At 39.6% G+C, this 14575-nt stretch overlaps 1 protein-coding gene across 1 annotated transcript in view; it reads left to right on the forward strand.

Annotated features, from left to right (window-relative positions):
• Window positions 1-14575, forward strand: part of TIAM2 (TIAM Rac1 associated GEF 2) — a 137568-nt gene that overhangs the window by 70915 nt on the left and 52078 nt on the right. Inside the window, exons 7-10 of the mRNA XM_080615675.1 lie at window positions 2631-2816; window positions 4021-4167; window positions 7701-7763; window positions 12522-12689. Coding sequence (XP_080471801.1) covers window positions 2631-2816; window positions 4021-4167; window positions 7701-7763; window positions 12522-12689 — 564 coding nt within the window. The remainder of the gene's footprint in view (window positions 1-2630; window positions 2817-4020; window positions 4168-7700; window positions 7764-12521; window positions 12690-14575) is intronic.

A 14575-nucleotide genomic window follows, 5' to 3' on the forward strand; every position in this document is an offset into this window, starting at 1 on the left:
TTGCTTTTTTATTTGTGTGCTTCCCCCATTTACTCTTCAAGAATATAAATCTTTAGGAAGAATTATCATAGTTTAAAAGGCTTAGACAAATAGCAGCTGGTATTGCTTCGTGGTCTCCAATTGGTTCCAGACATCCCTGGTTTTGATAAGACTACAAGACAATCCCAGAAATTCCCTGCCTACAGCTTTTGCTAATGCCATTAAATGTAACATTGTGATTACTGATGCTTTTGGAGCTGATTAGCTAGCATCCTGCGTGACTGATAAACATGGTAATTTAATTATTTCTTCAGAGTGTCCTTGTGTTATACCCCACTCCCTCTTCTTTAGATTATTTTTGTTTTAAAATACAACTCAGTACAATGTTTTATGGAGATTTTGAAGAAGGCCACAGAAACAGATGGATGCCTGTGTTCAGCTTGTGCTCAACAGGGACAGGATGCTCTACTCCAGCAGCATCCAGAACAAGCCTTGCTCTGTTCCTGAGCTATTAAAAGTTGGCTTGGCTCTGTACCTATGAAGGTGTCATCCCAAAGGGAAAGACTTCACCTGAGCTTGTAGCTTTTGGCTTTGTGAGAAGCTGACAACCATGTTTTCATTCTAGTTGGGTGTTGACACAGAGAAAGAGCTCATCACAAAACCTCCTATTGGAGTTGTACCATCTGTAAAGTACTGGCAAGCAGAAACTTGTACTCTATGAGGACTGTCTGAGAGCACAAAGGAAGCAAACTAAAGGGCAATGATCAAATAAACTCAAGAAAAAAATCGTTATCCTTTCAAAGATGCATGTTTTGAATGTTTGTGGTGAGAGACTAGATGTGGCATCTTCATAATGTGGATATGTCTGTTCTTTTTCTCTGGACTTTTGGGAATTGCTCTCATAATATTTTGTAAATTCTGTCTTCTGCTTTTAATATTGATTCCCTGAAAAACTTTTTTTTAGTGTACTGTAAATCAGAATTTTGCATTTGCAAACGTACAAAATAGTATCTTGTCTTCCATTTCTTCATCCTACCTGCTTAATAAGATTACCTCTTACTTCCAAAAGTATAGCCATAACTGATACCACAGTTTGTGAGCACACGTGTAAGAAAGCCAGACTAGGTAAGGTTTCTATCAGTTGTAGTACAAGTCTCAGCACTGTTTGTTAACAGGGCCAGTTTTGCCCTTTTATTGCTCACTTCTTCATGGTTGAAAGAAGCAAGATACTTGTTTAGCTCTTGGAATATTTGGCAGCATTATAAGGAAACTGAACTGATTTTGCTTCTAGATGAGTCTGCAGGTCATAGTTCACCTGAGATTTTTATTATGTGTGTCAGCTTGTTTTCTAAGTCACAAAGGTGTTTGCCCAGCCTTGGCTAATCTCAAAGCAGGGTGATAATGTCCTGTGTGGACAGGGTCAGGCAGGGTGTGCCAGGGAAAGGTATGAAGTCAGTGCACCTTACAGAAAATATTATGAACTTTCTCTACAGCCTCAAACCACTGGTTGAACAAACAAAATGCAGTGATTGGAGCTGACATTGAAAGGTCAGCATTGTTAGAGGATTTTCACTATCTTTAGTACATGAACTTGGTGTACATTAACCTAATGAATGTGCCTTTTCTGCCTTCCCATATGTGAATGTACCTACTCCATTAAACGCAACTGCCTTTTTATTTGAACTATTTATTGTTATTAATGGATATTGTACACCACAGGGCAAATTTTAGCTGCAACTACCAATCTGTAAGTTGTGGAAATGAAAAGGAAAATTTTACTTTGTGCAGTGCATAAGCATATGTGCTTGTGTAGATGATTGTGTATGTACACAGATACTGAAGATGTCATCCAAGCCTTGATTCAGAACTTTATCTCTCTAGTAAATATTTGAGTCTCTTTCCTTTTCCTGTTTTTACATTGAAACTGGATTAAGCTGTCTGTTACATCTGTACCTATGTTAGCTATGTTTAAAAGTTGCATGAAGAGTACACGTACGTTCTTGCTTTTGGTCCAGTGGTTTGTGTTGGGTATATATATAGCTCATTTTTGGAGTTTGCCTGAACATAAGCATGTTTTAACCTATTAGTCAGGCAAAGAACCACACATGCTAGTGCTGGCAGTATTGTCTCCTGTTCACAGATAGCAAGGCCATAGGATGGTAGTAAATTATGAGTGAGGCCTATCAGTGTTACTTCACTTTGCCCAGTGTATTGGTGTAGCTATGCTGCTTTGCTTTCAGCCAGCCAGCTATACAATATGAGCTCGTAAAAATGAAGGAAACAAAATTAATTTCCAAAAAGGAGAGAGAGAGAGAGAGAAGTGGAGAAACAACAACAAAAAAAGCCTTCATGAACCACAGGGTTGTGTTTTTATGTAACTGCTTTTGTGACTATCAAACTACCCGAAGTTCATGGTATGTTCATCTTGTCAGTATGCATTTAAGACCACCAGCTTTGTTTTATTTCAAGCCATCTTTTGGGTTGATGTAACACAATATGACTGAATGTGTCTTGGCAGGGAATAACTAATCTAATCCATACACTACCAGATGAAAGTAATTTACTATGGGTTTGGGGAAGAGCTTGAATTTTCAGTGAAGCCCACAAAGACATTTTTCCCCTTTTAATTGTCCCTTTTTATACCTAAACAGATCCAGCAGTGGGAACAGAACTTGGAAAAATTTAACATGGACCTTTTCCGAATGCGATGTTACCTAGCCAGTTTGCAAGGTGGGGAGCTCCCAAACCCAAAGAGCCTTTTGGCTGCTGCCAGTCGTCCTTCAAAATTGGCACTGGGACGGCTCGGCATTTTCTCTGTCTCATCCTTCCATGCATTGGTAAGTCTAAATACTCTTGTCATGGGGGCATTGCACAAAGCCTTTGTTAGTATTGTACTTAGATGTGGAACTGTGCTGGGATAATACATGGTTGCAGCCTCGTGCATTGCTTAGACAATCCTGTTCCCTTCTCATCCTTTCTGCCTATCCCTTGACTGCAAATAAGTTGTCTTCCCGAGACAGACTTTGAAACCATGAGTATATGGCTATGACCTTTTTTGGCCCCTGAGGACTCCAAAATTGGGTATTTCTGACCTGTGCCTAAAAAAAAAAAAAAAAAGAGACAAACCAAAATATTCTGCAGATGTAGATGAATCATTGTGTTGAAGTGGTGTCACTGTGATTTCACCTGCACTGAGTGAAGAGTTTACAGTCTATAGGAACTAAGCCACTTAAAGTGGCTAACACTGAAATTTCCGAAAGTTCAGCTAATCTTGAGCTGGCTTTTTTTGGAGGTCCCAGATGGCTCCATTTTTCAGAAACAGTCTGAATACCCTCCTGGAGAGAAAGTATTTTTAGAAGACTAAAAGTAGAGACAATCCAAAATTATAAATCACTTTTTAAGAACTGTGGGCTGTGTTTACAAAGAAGAATGAGGGAGATCCTCAGCTACTGAGAGTTGTCGCCCTGCTGGCTTCAAGGGAAGTATAGCAACAGCAGGTTCACCTCTGCTGTTTAGTCTTGGCAGGGTTGTGAGGCTGATCTTGGCAGAGAGGGATGGACCACATTTGCTGCATGAGAAGTCAGGACTACCACTGTCTTGGAATGTGTTTCTATCTGCCACTGGTTTTATCTGTGTGGTTTGTGTCATTGCTTGTTAATAACTTCATGCCATCACACATTTATCTCTGGCAATTTTGAGAGTCTTTCTTCTCTAATAATTTCATATTTGAATGATGGATTCTCATTCTTCTTCAGAGCCTTTTCGTTAACTTCTTTTATTGTAGAATGCAATATTTTCTCAGTTCCTCCCTTCTTATGACCTTCTAATTTCACCTTATGACAAAAAAATTACACTATCATGCTGTTAGAATACCAAAGTAAGCATCACTGCTGAAAGTTTAAAAACTTTGTCCTTGCACTTTGCCATGTTACATTGGGATGAACTGAAGTAACTCTCATTTGATGTCTCATGCTGAAATAACTGCCAGTATTTTGCTTTTATGAAAGTGATATAGAAAGGCTTGTCTCTGTGTTTAAATAGATCTGCTCCAGGGATGAAGCTGCTCTCAGGAAACGTACCCTATCTCTGTCACAAAGGGTCCGAAATAAGAAGGGTTTATTTTCTTCTCTAAAAGGACTGGACACATTGGCAAGAAAAGGAAAAGAGAAGCGACCTTCTATAACTCAGGTAGATCTTGTTTGCTGTGGATAGCATAGAATTGTGTTTTTTTTTCTGCTGGAGCTCATCCCGCAAAGTGCTGTTGCTGCATGGGGTAGGAGATGTCTGTCCCTCAAACCTGTGTTTGCAGTTTCAGTAGACATGGCAGACTTGCAATGGAAGCATCCAGTTGAGAAGAATGTGTATCTAATTTTGTGTTTCTTTGTGATAAATAAGATTATAGTGAATGAGGGGTTTGGCCCAGTGGGTTAGTTTATTAGCAGCAGCACAAGACCATCAGGTTTGAATTTGTAAGAAAACCTGTCTTCTGGCACATTGCAAACTGTTTGGAAGCAGGGATTCTTTGGAGATAGCCTGTATGCGCTGTCCTTAACACAGTGTGTGCTGGCTTAGGGCTGAGACTCTGAAGTACTATTGCAATGTAATATAGAGTAACACAAGTGAGTCTTCAAGGAAGAAAGCAAAGATACGGCTGCAAAGACATCAATCTTTGGGGTGGCCTCTCAACACATGTTGCTTGGAGAAACATTTTAGCCAACAAGAGTAGACTGCTGTCATGCAGGAGGCCAGCTGTAAGTGCAGACAGCTGACAAAAAAAGCCATGCCATTTCATGCCAGATGAAGGCTTGGTGCGGGTTTGATGTGCTAGATCAGGCTGGCCATAGGGAGAGGGGCTGGGCTCATGTCCCCCAACTGAAGGGCTGCATTGCTAATGACATGACAGCCCCTCACATGGGTTCTTTCTCCCTGTGCAATTAATGCCCCATGCATGCATATAGTGTAAACCCTGCACTTCAGGAGTCTGCATTTTCTCAGTAAAACCACAGTTAAATGTGGAACAAAAGTTTGCTGCCTTCTTCATTGGGGAAAAAAAAAAAAAAAGGTAAATTACAACAGAGGCAATCCTTTGGTGGGGATATAGTGGTGCACCCACACTCAGAACATTACTGCTTTCACCAGCCCCTGCTATGTCTGCTGTTTATCCTGCAAAGCAGTATCATGTGCATTGTTCATTAGGTGACTATGTTCCTATTGTTCCCTGGCCCTTGTATTTTGATTTTATTAGTCAAGAAATCTATGATCAGCACTTAAAAATTGGCTGTTTCTGTATGTCTGGTAATCCGCTTGTGGAATATTTAAACAAGCCTATCTGTGCACATACTGCAGTAGTCCCAGAGCTGAATGCAACAGATTTAATGTTGTGAAATAACATGTCAGGATTTTCTGGTCTAGTGGTTTCTATTTTTAATAGGTAAATATTTAGCTATGTGTTACACTGGGATTAAGCTTCTTTGGGTGATTGTTGCACATTTTAGCATATCGATCAAGATGTGTTTACATGATGAAACTGAATGAGAGAAGAACTCAAGCCAGTCTTATGAAAGAAGGAATCGAAGGTGAAATTTTGTCCAGGCCATCCATTTCACATCATTTCCCCTATGTTTCCCAGTAGATGAGGCTGGTCTGCAAGTCCTGCACCTTTATTTCTCTGCTAAGAGCCCTGAGGGAAGGAATGTTATGCCCCTTAGCTCTGTTCCTAGCAAAGCTGATACTTCTCACTGTCTTAACTGGGTAATACATCTTCCCATATGCTTTATAGTCCATGAAGGGGATTCTCCAGAGCTTGGGGATAGGGAATCTTATATCCATGGCAAGGAGAGGAGGCTCCTGCTGCCCTCCCAGCACTTTTCCAAGCATGGAGGAGGGAGGCGTGGCACAGGTGAAGGTGTCCTTGGCATGTACTCACTCTCCTTATTCCAAACCTTGCAACCAGCTGGCCCAAAAGCATGTTCATTTTTAATCCATGAGCTGAGTTCCTGCCTTTTTCTATTTTTTTTTTTTTTTTTTTAATCCAACATCCTACAGTAAAATTAAGGAAATGTAAATGCTGAGCTTTGCATATGAGTAACTCTGGGCTATGACTCATAAAAGTAAGGAATTTTTGAGGGCATTTCTTGAAAACTGACCCATAAACCTAAGAAGGTAGCTGAAAAGAGAGTCACATCCTTGCTCAGACTTGTGTGTTTGCGTGTAACTGTATAGCAAAATCAGAATAGGCCTGAGGCTGCCTTTCTTCTTGTCTCTTTCAGCCCACTGGGAAACTGGGTTAAGCAGAGAAGTGGAGCTCGCTTCTCCACTCACTGTGATGTGATGTCTGTGTCAAACAATAGGTTAAAAATCTCTTGCTTTCTTGGATTTAATTAAATTTCCTTTGACAGGAGCTGGTATGTTTTAGTCTGCTGTACCCTGGCTTCAAACTTAGTTGGTATATTCTTGAGCAGTATTGTGTCAGAAGTTTTTAATTTTATCTTAAGTTTAATTTTATGGTATTAATAAAAAGAGGTTCAGAGATTCTGTGCTGGGAGACTTTTGTAAACATTAATGAGTCTTTTGCAAATCAGTTAATAAAACTGCACTGTAGCAGATGGGGGATGTCTAGGCTCACATTATCCTCAGTTTCTTAAATGCTTATCTGCTTTCATGTATCTAAATGCTAAACTGTTTTGAGGAATCATAAACAATATAATACTTTATATCTTTGGATGAGACAAGGAAGAGGAAGTTCAGAAGTGGTGCTCTTTATTTGCATTGCCAGAAACTGGATTTCGTATGAAATTTTAAGAGAAAGAGTTTGTTGTTGTCTTGGATTATCCAAAAGGCTTTTGCTAGTACCAAAAAAGAAGAAAAGAAAAAAAGCTCATATATAAGCTTGGTATTGTCCTGATACGTTGACTGAGAAGGGTAATGTTTTTACCTGCACATCTCAACATTATGTATAAATTGTATAGGTCTATCCAGGTGTTTATACAACCCTTATCATCAAAATATATCTGATTGTATCCATAGCTATTTATTGGATCTTTCAAAATGCCACAAATAAGCCTAAAACCTCTGGGAGATACAAGCAGTTAAGCTTTCAAAACAGATGGGGAACGTAAGTCTCAATTTCTGCTTTCAGCACTTTCAAAGCAGATGTGGTAGTCAGCTATTTTTGTTACTTCATAGTGCAGGTTTTGGGTCAAGTATGCCTTTAAAGCTAAGCTGAAAGTTTCCATCAATAGTGTCAAGCTAAATGCTTGGTTAAAAGAGATGGAAAACTATAGGGTAAGAAGTTTTAGAAAAAAAGCAACAATTATTTGATATAGTTCCTTTATATCATTATGGGATTTGTAGCTGTACCTAACAGGATCCCAAAGAGTGAAACTGTTACTTCCAGCATAGTACGTGATTTGAAGGTAAATGACTTCAGTCTTATTGCTGAACAGTAGATAGGAAAAAACTAAGGACATTATGCTTTTATACATATTTAAATGTGACTGTGCATGGAGCCTGAACGAGAACACTCGCTTAAATTTTGTTTATAGAGGAAGATTTGGATTTCTTTAATACTCCTTCCAGTCAGAATAAAATGATAAAAAAACCTCAAAAATATCTCCAGAGTTTAGCAGGTTGATAGATATTTATTAATTTTGTTTTCATTTTTATTTTTTTAAAGAATTAACACAGGAAACCTATTTATTCATCTGTAATATTTTTAATAGATTTTTGATTCAGCTGGAGGACATGGATTTGCTGGTGTCCAGGATTCGGCCAACTCTGCTGAGGTAATATATGCCTGTCCTCATTCTGCACCATCTTGGTTTTAAATTCCTGAATGTAAATCACGAAGTGTCTGGTCAGACTGGTTCAGAAACCCCACAGAAGTTCATAAAACGCAGTTAGCATTAGATGTGCCATCTAATTATAACTGTGCTAATGAAGCTACTTTAACCTAAGTTTCTGAACATGCATGGTAGTCTTTTTTAAAATAAGAATAGTTTAAAAGAATTCCTAGAATCTTCTTCACAGCACTAATCCTTACAAAGTGTACACTGTCTGAGAGAGATTTGGAACTGAGCTTATTTAAAAGCATCCTTCACAGTATGGTGAAACCCAAGGTGTATTTTTCCCAATTGCATGCTTCAACAGAACCTGTGTATTTTGGGTATGAAGTCTAATTAAAGTCTGTGGAGAGTACCAGCAGAGAAGCGTGAGTTATTGTATGGCTGGAGACTGCCCAAGCAAAGGAAGAGGAAATGATGTCCCCTCAACAGCATTACCCAAGTAAATAGCTGTGGCTGATGTTCTCCAGTGCTCAGAGGAGGAGAGCTGCTGCTCATCCCTGCCTGGTGTGAGTCACAATCCCTCTCAGCTCCCACATCCTCCCTGGGGATAACATCACTGTCACCCAGTCTGGAAGCAAAGCAGGAAGCTCCAAAATCCGTAACTACATTTAGGACCACTGACTGTTGTCTGTGTACTGTGAGGCTTACATAGACAGAGTCCTTCTCCCTTGGTAGGCTTGTGCAGGCTCCAAGTGACAAATTCAAACTAAGTCTTAGGCACAGGATTTCTGAACTTTGTTTCCTGTATGCTATAGCTGGATTTCTTTAATGGCAACATGTGCCAGACTCGAAGGGGTATTCGTCTTCCCATCTACCCCTTGTCTCTTTCCCTCCTTTGTTCCCTGAACCAGATATTCCTCCAATACAGTTTAAGACTTGAAAGAAGACTTTAAAAAATGATCCCACCGTATTGTTCCCTCTCAGCTGAGTTTGTGTGCCAGGTATTTGACAAAAAGTCAAAACCTGCATTTAAAATGAAATATTACTCTTGAAAATTATTAACTGTAATGAAGAGCTGTAATGAATCGCATGAGGGAGGTTTGAACAAAGTTCATAATTTCTTATACATGTTTAGGTTGGTTTTCTTGTATCATTATGTGCTACATGGTTTATTTTCTCATCAAGTGTATTCATTTAATGGCTAGGTAAGAAAGAAATATATAATTACATGGAAGTTATACCACTGAGAGGCATCTCCCACTGACAGCAGCTAATCCTATAATGCTGTTATGTATCCTCAAAGGATCTTCATGTTTTGTCTGCTCTTTGAAGAAGTATATTGAAACACCTGAATTCCTTCAGTTACTTGACCACTTGCTCATTTTTTTTCCTGGGGCAGGAAAGCATTTAAATGAAATCACTCCTCTCCTTTCAAAATAGATTATAATTATGAGGGATTTCTGGGTGAAATGATCTCCTGCAGAGAACACTTACAAATTCCTCCAGAATGTACCACTGGGTGTGGTGTGAGATGGCATCCATTTCCCACCCTAGAGACAGCAAACTCAATTCATTCCTGCCCAATCTTGTTAAAACATGGACAGCTTTGGTCCCTTCTAAAACTGAGAATAGGCAAACTCTCTTGGGTGCATGCCCGGAAGGTTTCTCCTGAAGGGCTGTGAGGCCAGTCCCTCAGTTCAGCACCAACCCTCTCAGGGCTGGGAGGTCGATGGTGCTGCCTTGTGCAGTGGAGTCTGCTGTGGGTCTCTCGTCCTCTGACCTAGCAAGAATATTTGCTCTTCCTGAATCCTTCTGAGGAGACACAGAAAGGTACCAGGGAGAGGCAGAATTTAGTCCTTTCCCTTTGGTGCCATGTCAGGGAATGGATGAAGTCTGACTTCTTGAGCCAGCTCTGGATAAAAGCATCTTCTCCAAATTCAGGCAGGGGCTCGTAGCCCCACTCCCCAAGCAGGGGGGGACAGTGTCACTTCAGATTTTGGGCCGGGCTTTTACAAAATTTGGCAGGGTTGTGTTTCAAAACTGAAAACCCATGTCAATTTAGGTGCTGAAGCAGATCTCTGGAGCTCAACCTTATTTCCAGAAAAACTGTTATTATTATTTCAGCCTTATTTCTGAACTTTTTTTTTTTTTCTTTTTAATGGCAATTAAATATAGCATGGGCATTTGTAAGATCCTGACATTTGATGATTCATATGACAACTCAGAAGCGATTCATCATAACTCTGAAAACCGTTACCTTGGCATCAACCTGGTTTCACTGACTGATTTCAAAAGAAAAACAAACCAGCATCAAAACATTTATAAAATGTTACCTGAGGAGTGCAGAGAGTGACAAATAGTGAAGTCTGCCACGGAGGCTGTATTTTCCCTGAAAAAGATGATAAAACCAGAGGCAAATAGTGGGAGGAAATTATGAAGTAACCTATTGGTCCTGCAGCTGCCCTGTGGCACAACATGTGACAGTCTGCAAATCCTGGCGCCTATTTCTGGAAAACTGGATGGGTTGTTATAACTTTATGTGGCAACGAATGAATGAACTATTGTAGAATTAGTCGCTGCAGGCATAACAGGAAAAAAACCAAAAACCTCTCTTCATGTCAGATTTTCTGAGATGGAAAATGTGGGTGAAGCAACAGTACCTTGACTGCAGCTAAGGAACATAGTCATGTTTAATAACAGAGGCGAGTTTATCTCAAGGCATATGCTTGAGCACCAATGTACGTGGCAAGGAAAGGGAAGTTTCTCACACTGGCTGCAGAACTTTATGTCCTGTCTTAAAAGCTTCTGAAACAAAAGGTGGCCTTAAAAACCTCTTTCTCATCACCTTAATCCTCAGTGTTTTGGTGTTTGGTTTTGGGTTTTTTTCTACGTCTGGCAATAGTATTTCAGTTGCACAGATTTGAAGAGCTGCTGTTGCAGTGCAATAAACCACTGTGGCAGTTGCAAACCTCTGAGCTGCTGGCAGCATCAGCCTTGCTGAGGCAACTTAGCTTTGATTTTCCCTAGAGGAAGCCACTGGAGAATTTAGTCTGACTTGTTCTTGCTAAACTCTCACAGCCTGGCTGCCTTGCCCTTTCTCCTTTCTGTTATTTACATCGTGGAAGGAGGTTAGCATTTATTCCCAGTACTTGATTTAGTGCTGAGAGGACCACGCTTCTGTGGGAATTACCTTCTTCAACAAAACCAGTGTGTTATGCTTTATGAGCAGTCTGGAACCACAGTTGCCAAGGTGAAACTTAACCTGGTGTAGATTTAATCGCTCCATTAATTGCAGTAGCATAACAGGATTCCTGTTACGTATAGTAGTTGCTGAATTTTAGTAGGATTTCATGGACTTGTGTTAACGGAAATTTCATTTTCAACTAACTAAAAGGAGCACTTGAGCAAGAGATAGATGATACGTGAATGCCATTAGTTCATTAGTATTATTCCATCAAAACTAGCATTACTTTAGCATCAGATTATTAGTGTGCCCTACTCTGGATTGGCTGCAACCTGAATTTCTGCATTGTTTGGTAATTATCTGGATAGGACTGCTTACTACATCATTTTCATAGCCGTAGTTGTTATTTGAAAAACAAAATGATACTGATCTCTGTTGCTACTGGTAGATTGCTGTCAATAACTTTGCTGCCTGTAGCAAAGGAAGCAGTCCCAGTGTAGTGATTTTACTACAGCTTTTAAATGCAGTGCACCAGGGGCTTGTGTCCCTGCAGAGCCAGGAGAAAGAATTGGATAATCAAGGGGCTTTATGTAGGCACAGCCCCCCTACTTTTGCCGTATCAAAACAAATATTCACACAAACATACAAAGAAAAAGCATTAGGGAGGTAGGTGCTACTGAGAACAGCTCAGGACAGCTGAAGATATGTCTTGGATGGCAGTTCTGCCTCTTAATGGAGTTATTGTCCCTTTCCATTGCCTATAAGGGGAATTGAGGGACCCTATCTCCCTAAATTTAAATGCCTTGATATGGGTATTTAAGTGATGTGCAGAATACGCAGACACAAATATAAAGATGAAGCTTCGAATTCTGAACAGCTTTCAGTGTTTTAATTCTCCTTGTGTGGTGGCTTCCTTTGAAACCTGTAGTCTGAAGTGTGGTACAGGAGGAAGCGTGAAAACGAAGAGTGAGAAAGCGACAGGGAATTTATTCAGGGTGGATGCTGTTATTTGACCAAGTGGAGTGTCTTTGGAATGAGGATGACTATGAAGTTGAATGGTAAACAAGCAAATATCCTGTGCTACCTGTGAAATAATTTGTTCTTAAACTCTAAATAGGATAAGAACACTTTGTTCCTGCTTTAGTCCTTTATTATGTTATGGCAAGCCTTGCTCCACAGTGCTCTCTGCTGGAAGTTTACTATGTTATCATTTTCTGTCAGCTTTTTTTTTTACATTTGTTAATTAGGTGAAATTGTAGTAGTTGGTTCTCCCTAAGAATTTGTTCCCACTGTGATATAACGTCAGGTAGCTACATATTTTCATGTTTAGTCAAATCAACAGTTCATAAAGGCACAAAAGCCTGTAATGGGAATGCAGAGCGAAACCTGTTCTTAAGAGAATCAAGTCCTTGATAGTGAATGAGAGCAGGTAATAGAACTTTATCCCTGTCTTGCCATGGGGAAACACACAGTACCATCAAAATGCATATCCACGGCAAACTGCCAATGTCAGTGTACTTTTGGTTTGTTTGGGGTTTTTTTGCAACATCCACATATGTCTTCCTTGTTCTCAGCAGCAAGTCGATGACTTTTTGAATGTCTACTGCTCAGTGCCAGAGAGCATCCAGAAGGAGAGTGCTTGGGAAACACAGACATATGTTCATTTCTGTGATGGCCAAGGAGTGGCACTGACCCTCAAGCCAGAGCACAGGGTGGAAGATGTTTTGTCTTTGGCATGCAAGGTACTTGTTTTTTTGGTGTATGATTGCCCTTTGTTAATAGCTGTGGACTTGAGAAAGAATGTAATATATCAGAGGATGCCTAAATAGTGAGAGCATAATACCAGCATCTCTCTCTCACTGTATTTAGGGACATTCTCCTGTTTCCTTTAGTTGTGTCATTTATGTGTTATAGCCAAAGTAGCAGGGCTACAGAAAGGTTTTCAAGAAGCATTGCTTGAGACAGCGCACAGTGAGTACTTAAAGAGCAGTGATGGTTTGCCAGGTAGTCAGCACATGTCCACTCTATGTTGTCATTGCAGTGAACCCAATTGTTCTGTGCAAATTAATCACAGAGGAGTAATGGGGACTGGTTTAGTTAATGCTAGAAGATTAGACATTTAAGACTGCTGTGACAAAGGCTATCATGCATGTTTGCTCCTTAAAGAACCCTTTTAAGCTTTTAATTAAATGCCAGCTCTACTTGTGAATGTCAAGGAGTACATTCCCTTCTGAAGGCAAGTGCCAGAAATTTGAGAGGGATTGCTGTAGATCTTGGGACAGAAAACTGAGTCACAGGTTGAAGGTAGAGTAGAAATACTAATTTTAACTACAGGCAAAAGACCAGCACCTCTAAAACATACCAGTGTGCCCCGGCACCTTTGTCACCTCACGTGTCAGTGCTTGAATTTAGCTCTAATGAATCATGCAAAAAAGCTTTTTGGAAAAACTAACTTCTTACACCCACGTTCAGTTTTCTGACAACTGGTAAATACAGTTTATTTACTTCACGAGTAAAGGAGAAAACAGGAAAAAAGGAGTCATGCTCTGTACAAAATCCAGCTGTAGCTTTTGGCATCAGTTAGTGTGAACTTTCAGGTGAGCTCATTCAACTGGCTTGAAGTTAATGACTTTTGGGTCTTCTAATGGAGGAAAGGACCCAATTTAATGGCTCTTTGCAGCTGGTAATGTTGTAAACAAACAAAAAATTATACAAGTTTTTAAAAATCCAGGGTGAACTATATTTTTTTAAATCAAAACCAGCACGCTGGTTTAGCCAAGTGGCAATGCATCTCCCTGGCATCACTGAGAAGAAATTATCTTCTCGTTGCTTTTGCTGGTGGAAACTGAATCCTGGAGAAACAGTTTAATGCCTGGCTTTACTGTTTAAACATTCACTAAAGCAGTTGTCTGAGATGTTATTTGACCACGAGATGGCATAGTAGAGCTGAAACATTTAGAAATAGTTACGGTGCTTCGCAAGACCCCTGAAAGAGGAAATAAAATTTATAAACTTAAAGGAAATTCCTTACCTCTCTTACTCCATCATTCCAAAACAGTTGTAACTCTAAAGCTGACTTTTAATTTTCATTGTCTGTATCGCATTTAAAAAAAAAATAGTTTTGAATTATTTGATGTTTTCTTAAATGTTTTTCTGTTTTATTTGTTCTTCTATTCTTTGTGTAAAGCTTTTCATAAGCATTCTCTAATGCTGAATACTTTCTGCTCATCTGTCCTGGTTCTTTTCCTTCTTACATTTTCATTCTGCTCTGGTGAGTGTAAGGAATCTTTCTTCTTAACAGAACATGTTTGGGTGTTATGTGTGGAAGGATAAAGTTCAAAGGGGTTGTTGGGCTTTTTTTTCCCGTCTTCATTCATACTTTATTGGATTTATACTTTTCTCATTTCTCTTTTCCATCCAAGGCTTTTGGATAGCACATATAGGAAAAAAGTGCACATTTGAATACAGTTGTTAAGGATACAGAACATAATGCAACTCGTAAACTGTTGCACATAATAAAACGTTAAGGTAATTACTAGTTACTCAGTAGATTTAGATTTTGTAAGCTGCAGAGATGTGTTAAAGAGGTTAAATAACCCTCAGGGATGCAGTCATTCTTCGTCTTTTA

This window comes from Psittacula echo (genome assembly GCF_963264785.1).
Source record: "Psittacula echo genome assembly, chromosome: 4".
Classification (NCBI taxonomy): domain Eukaryota; kingdom Metazoa; phylum Chordata; class Aves; order Psittaciformes; family Psittacidae; genus Psittacula; species Psittacula echo.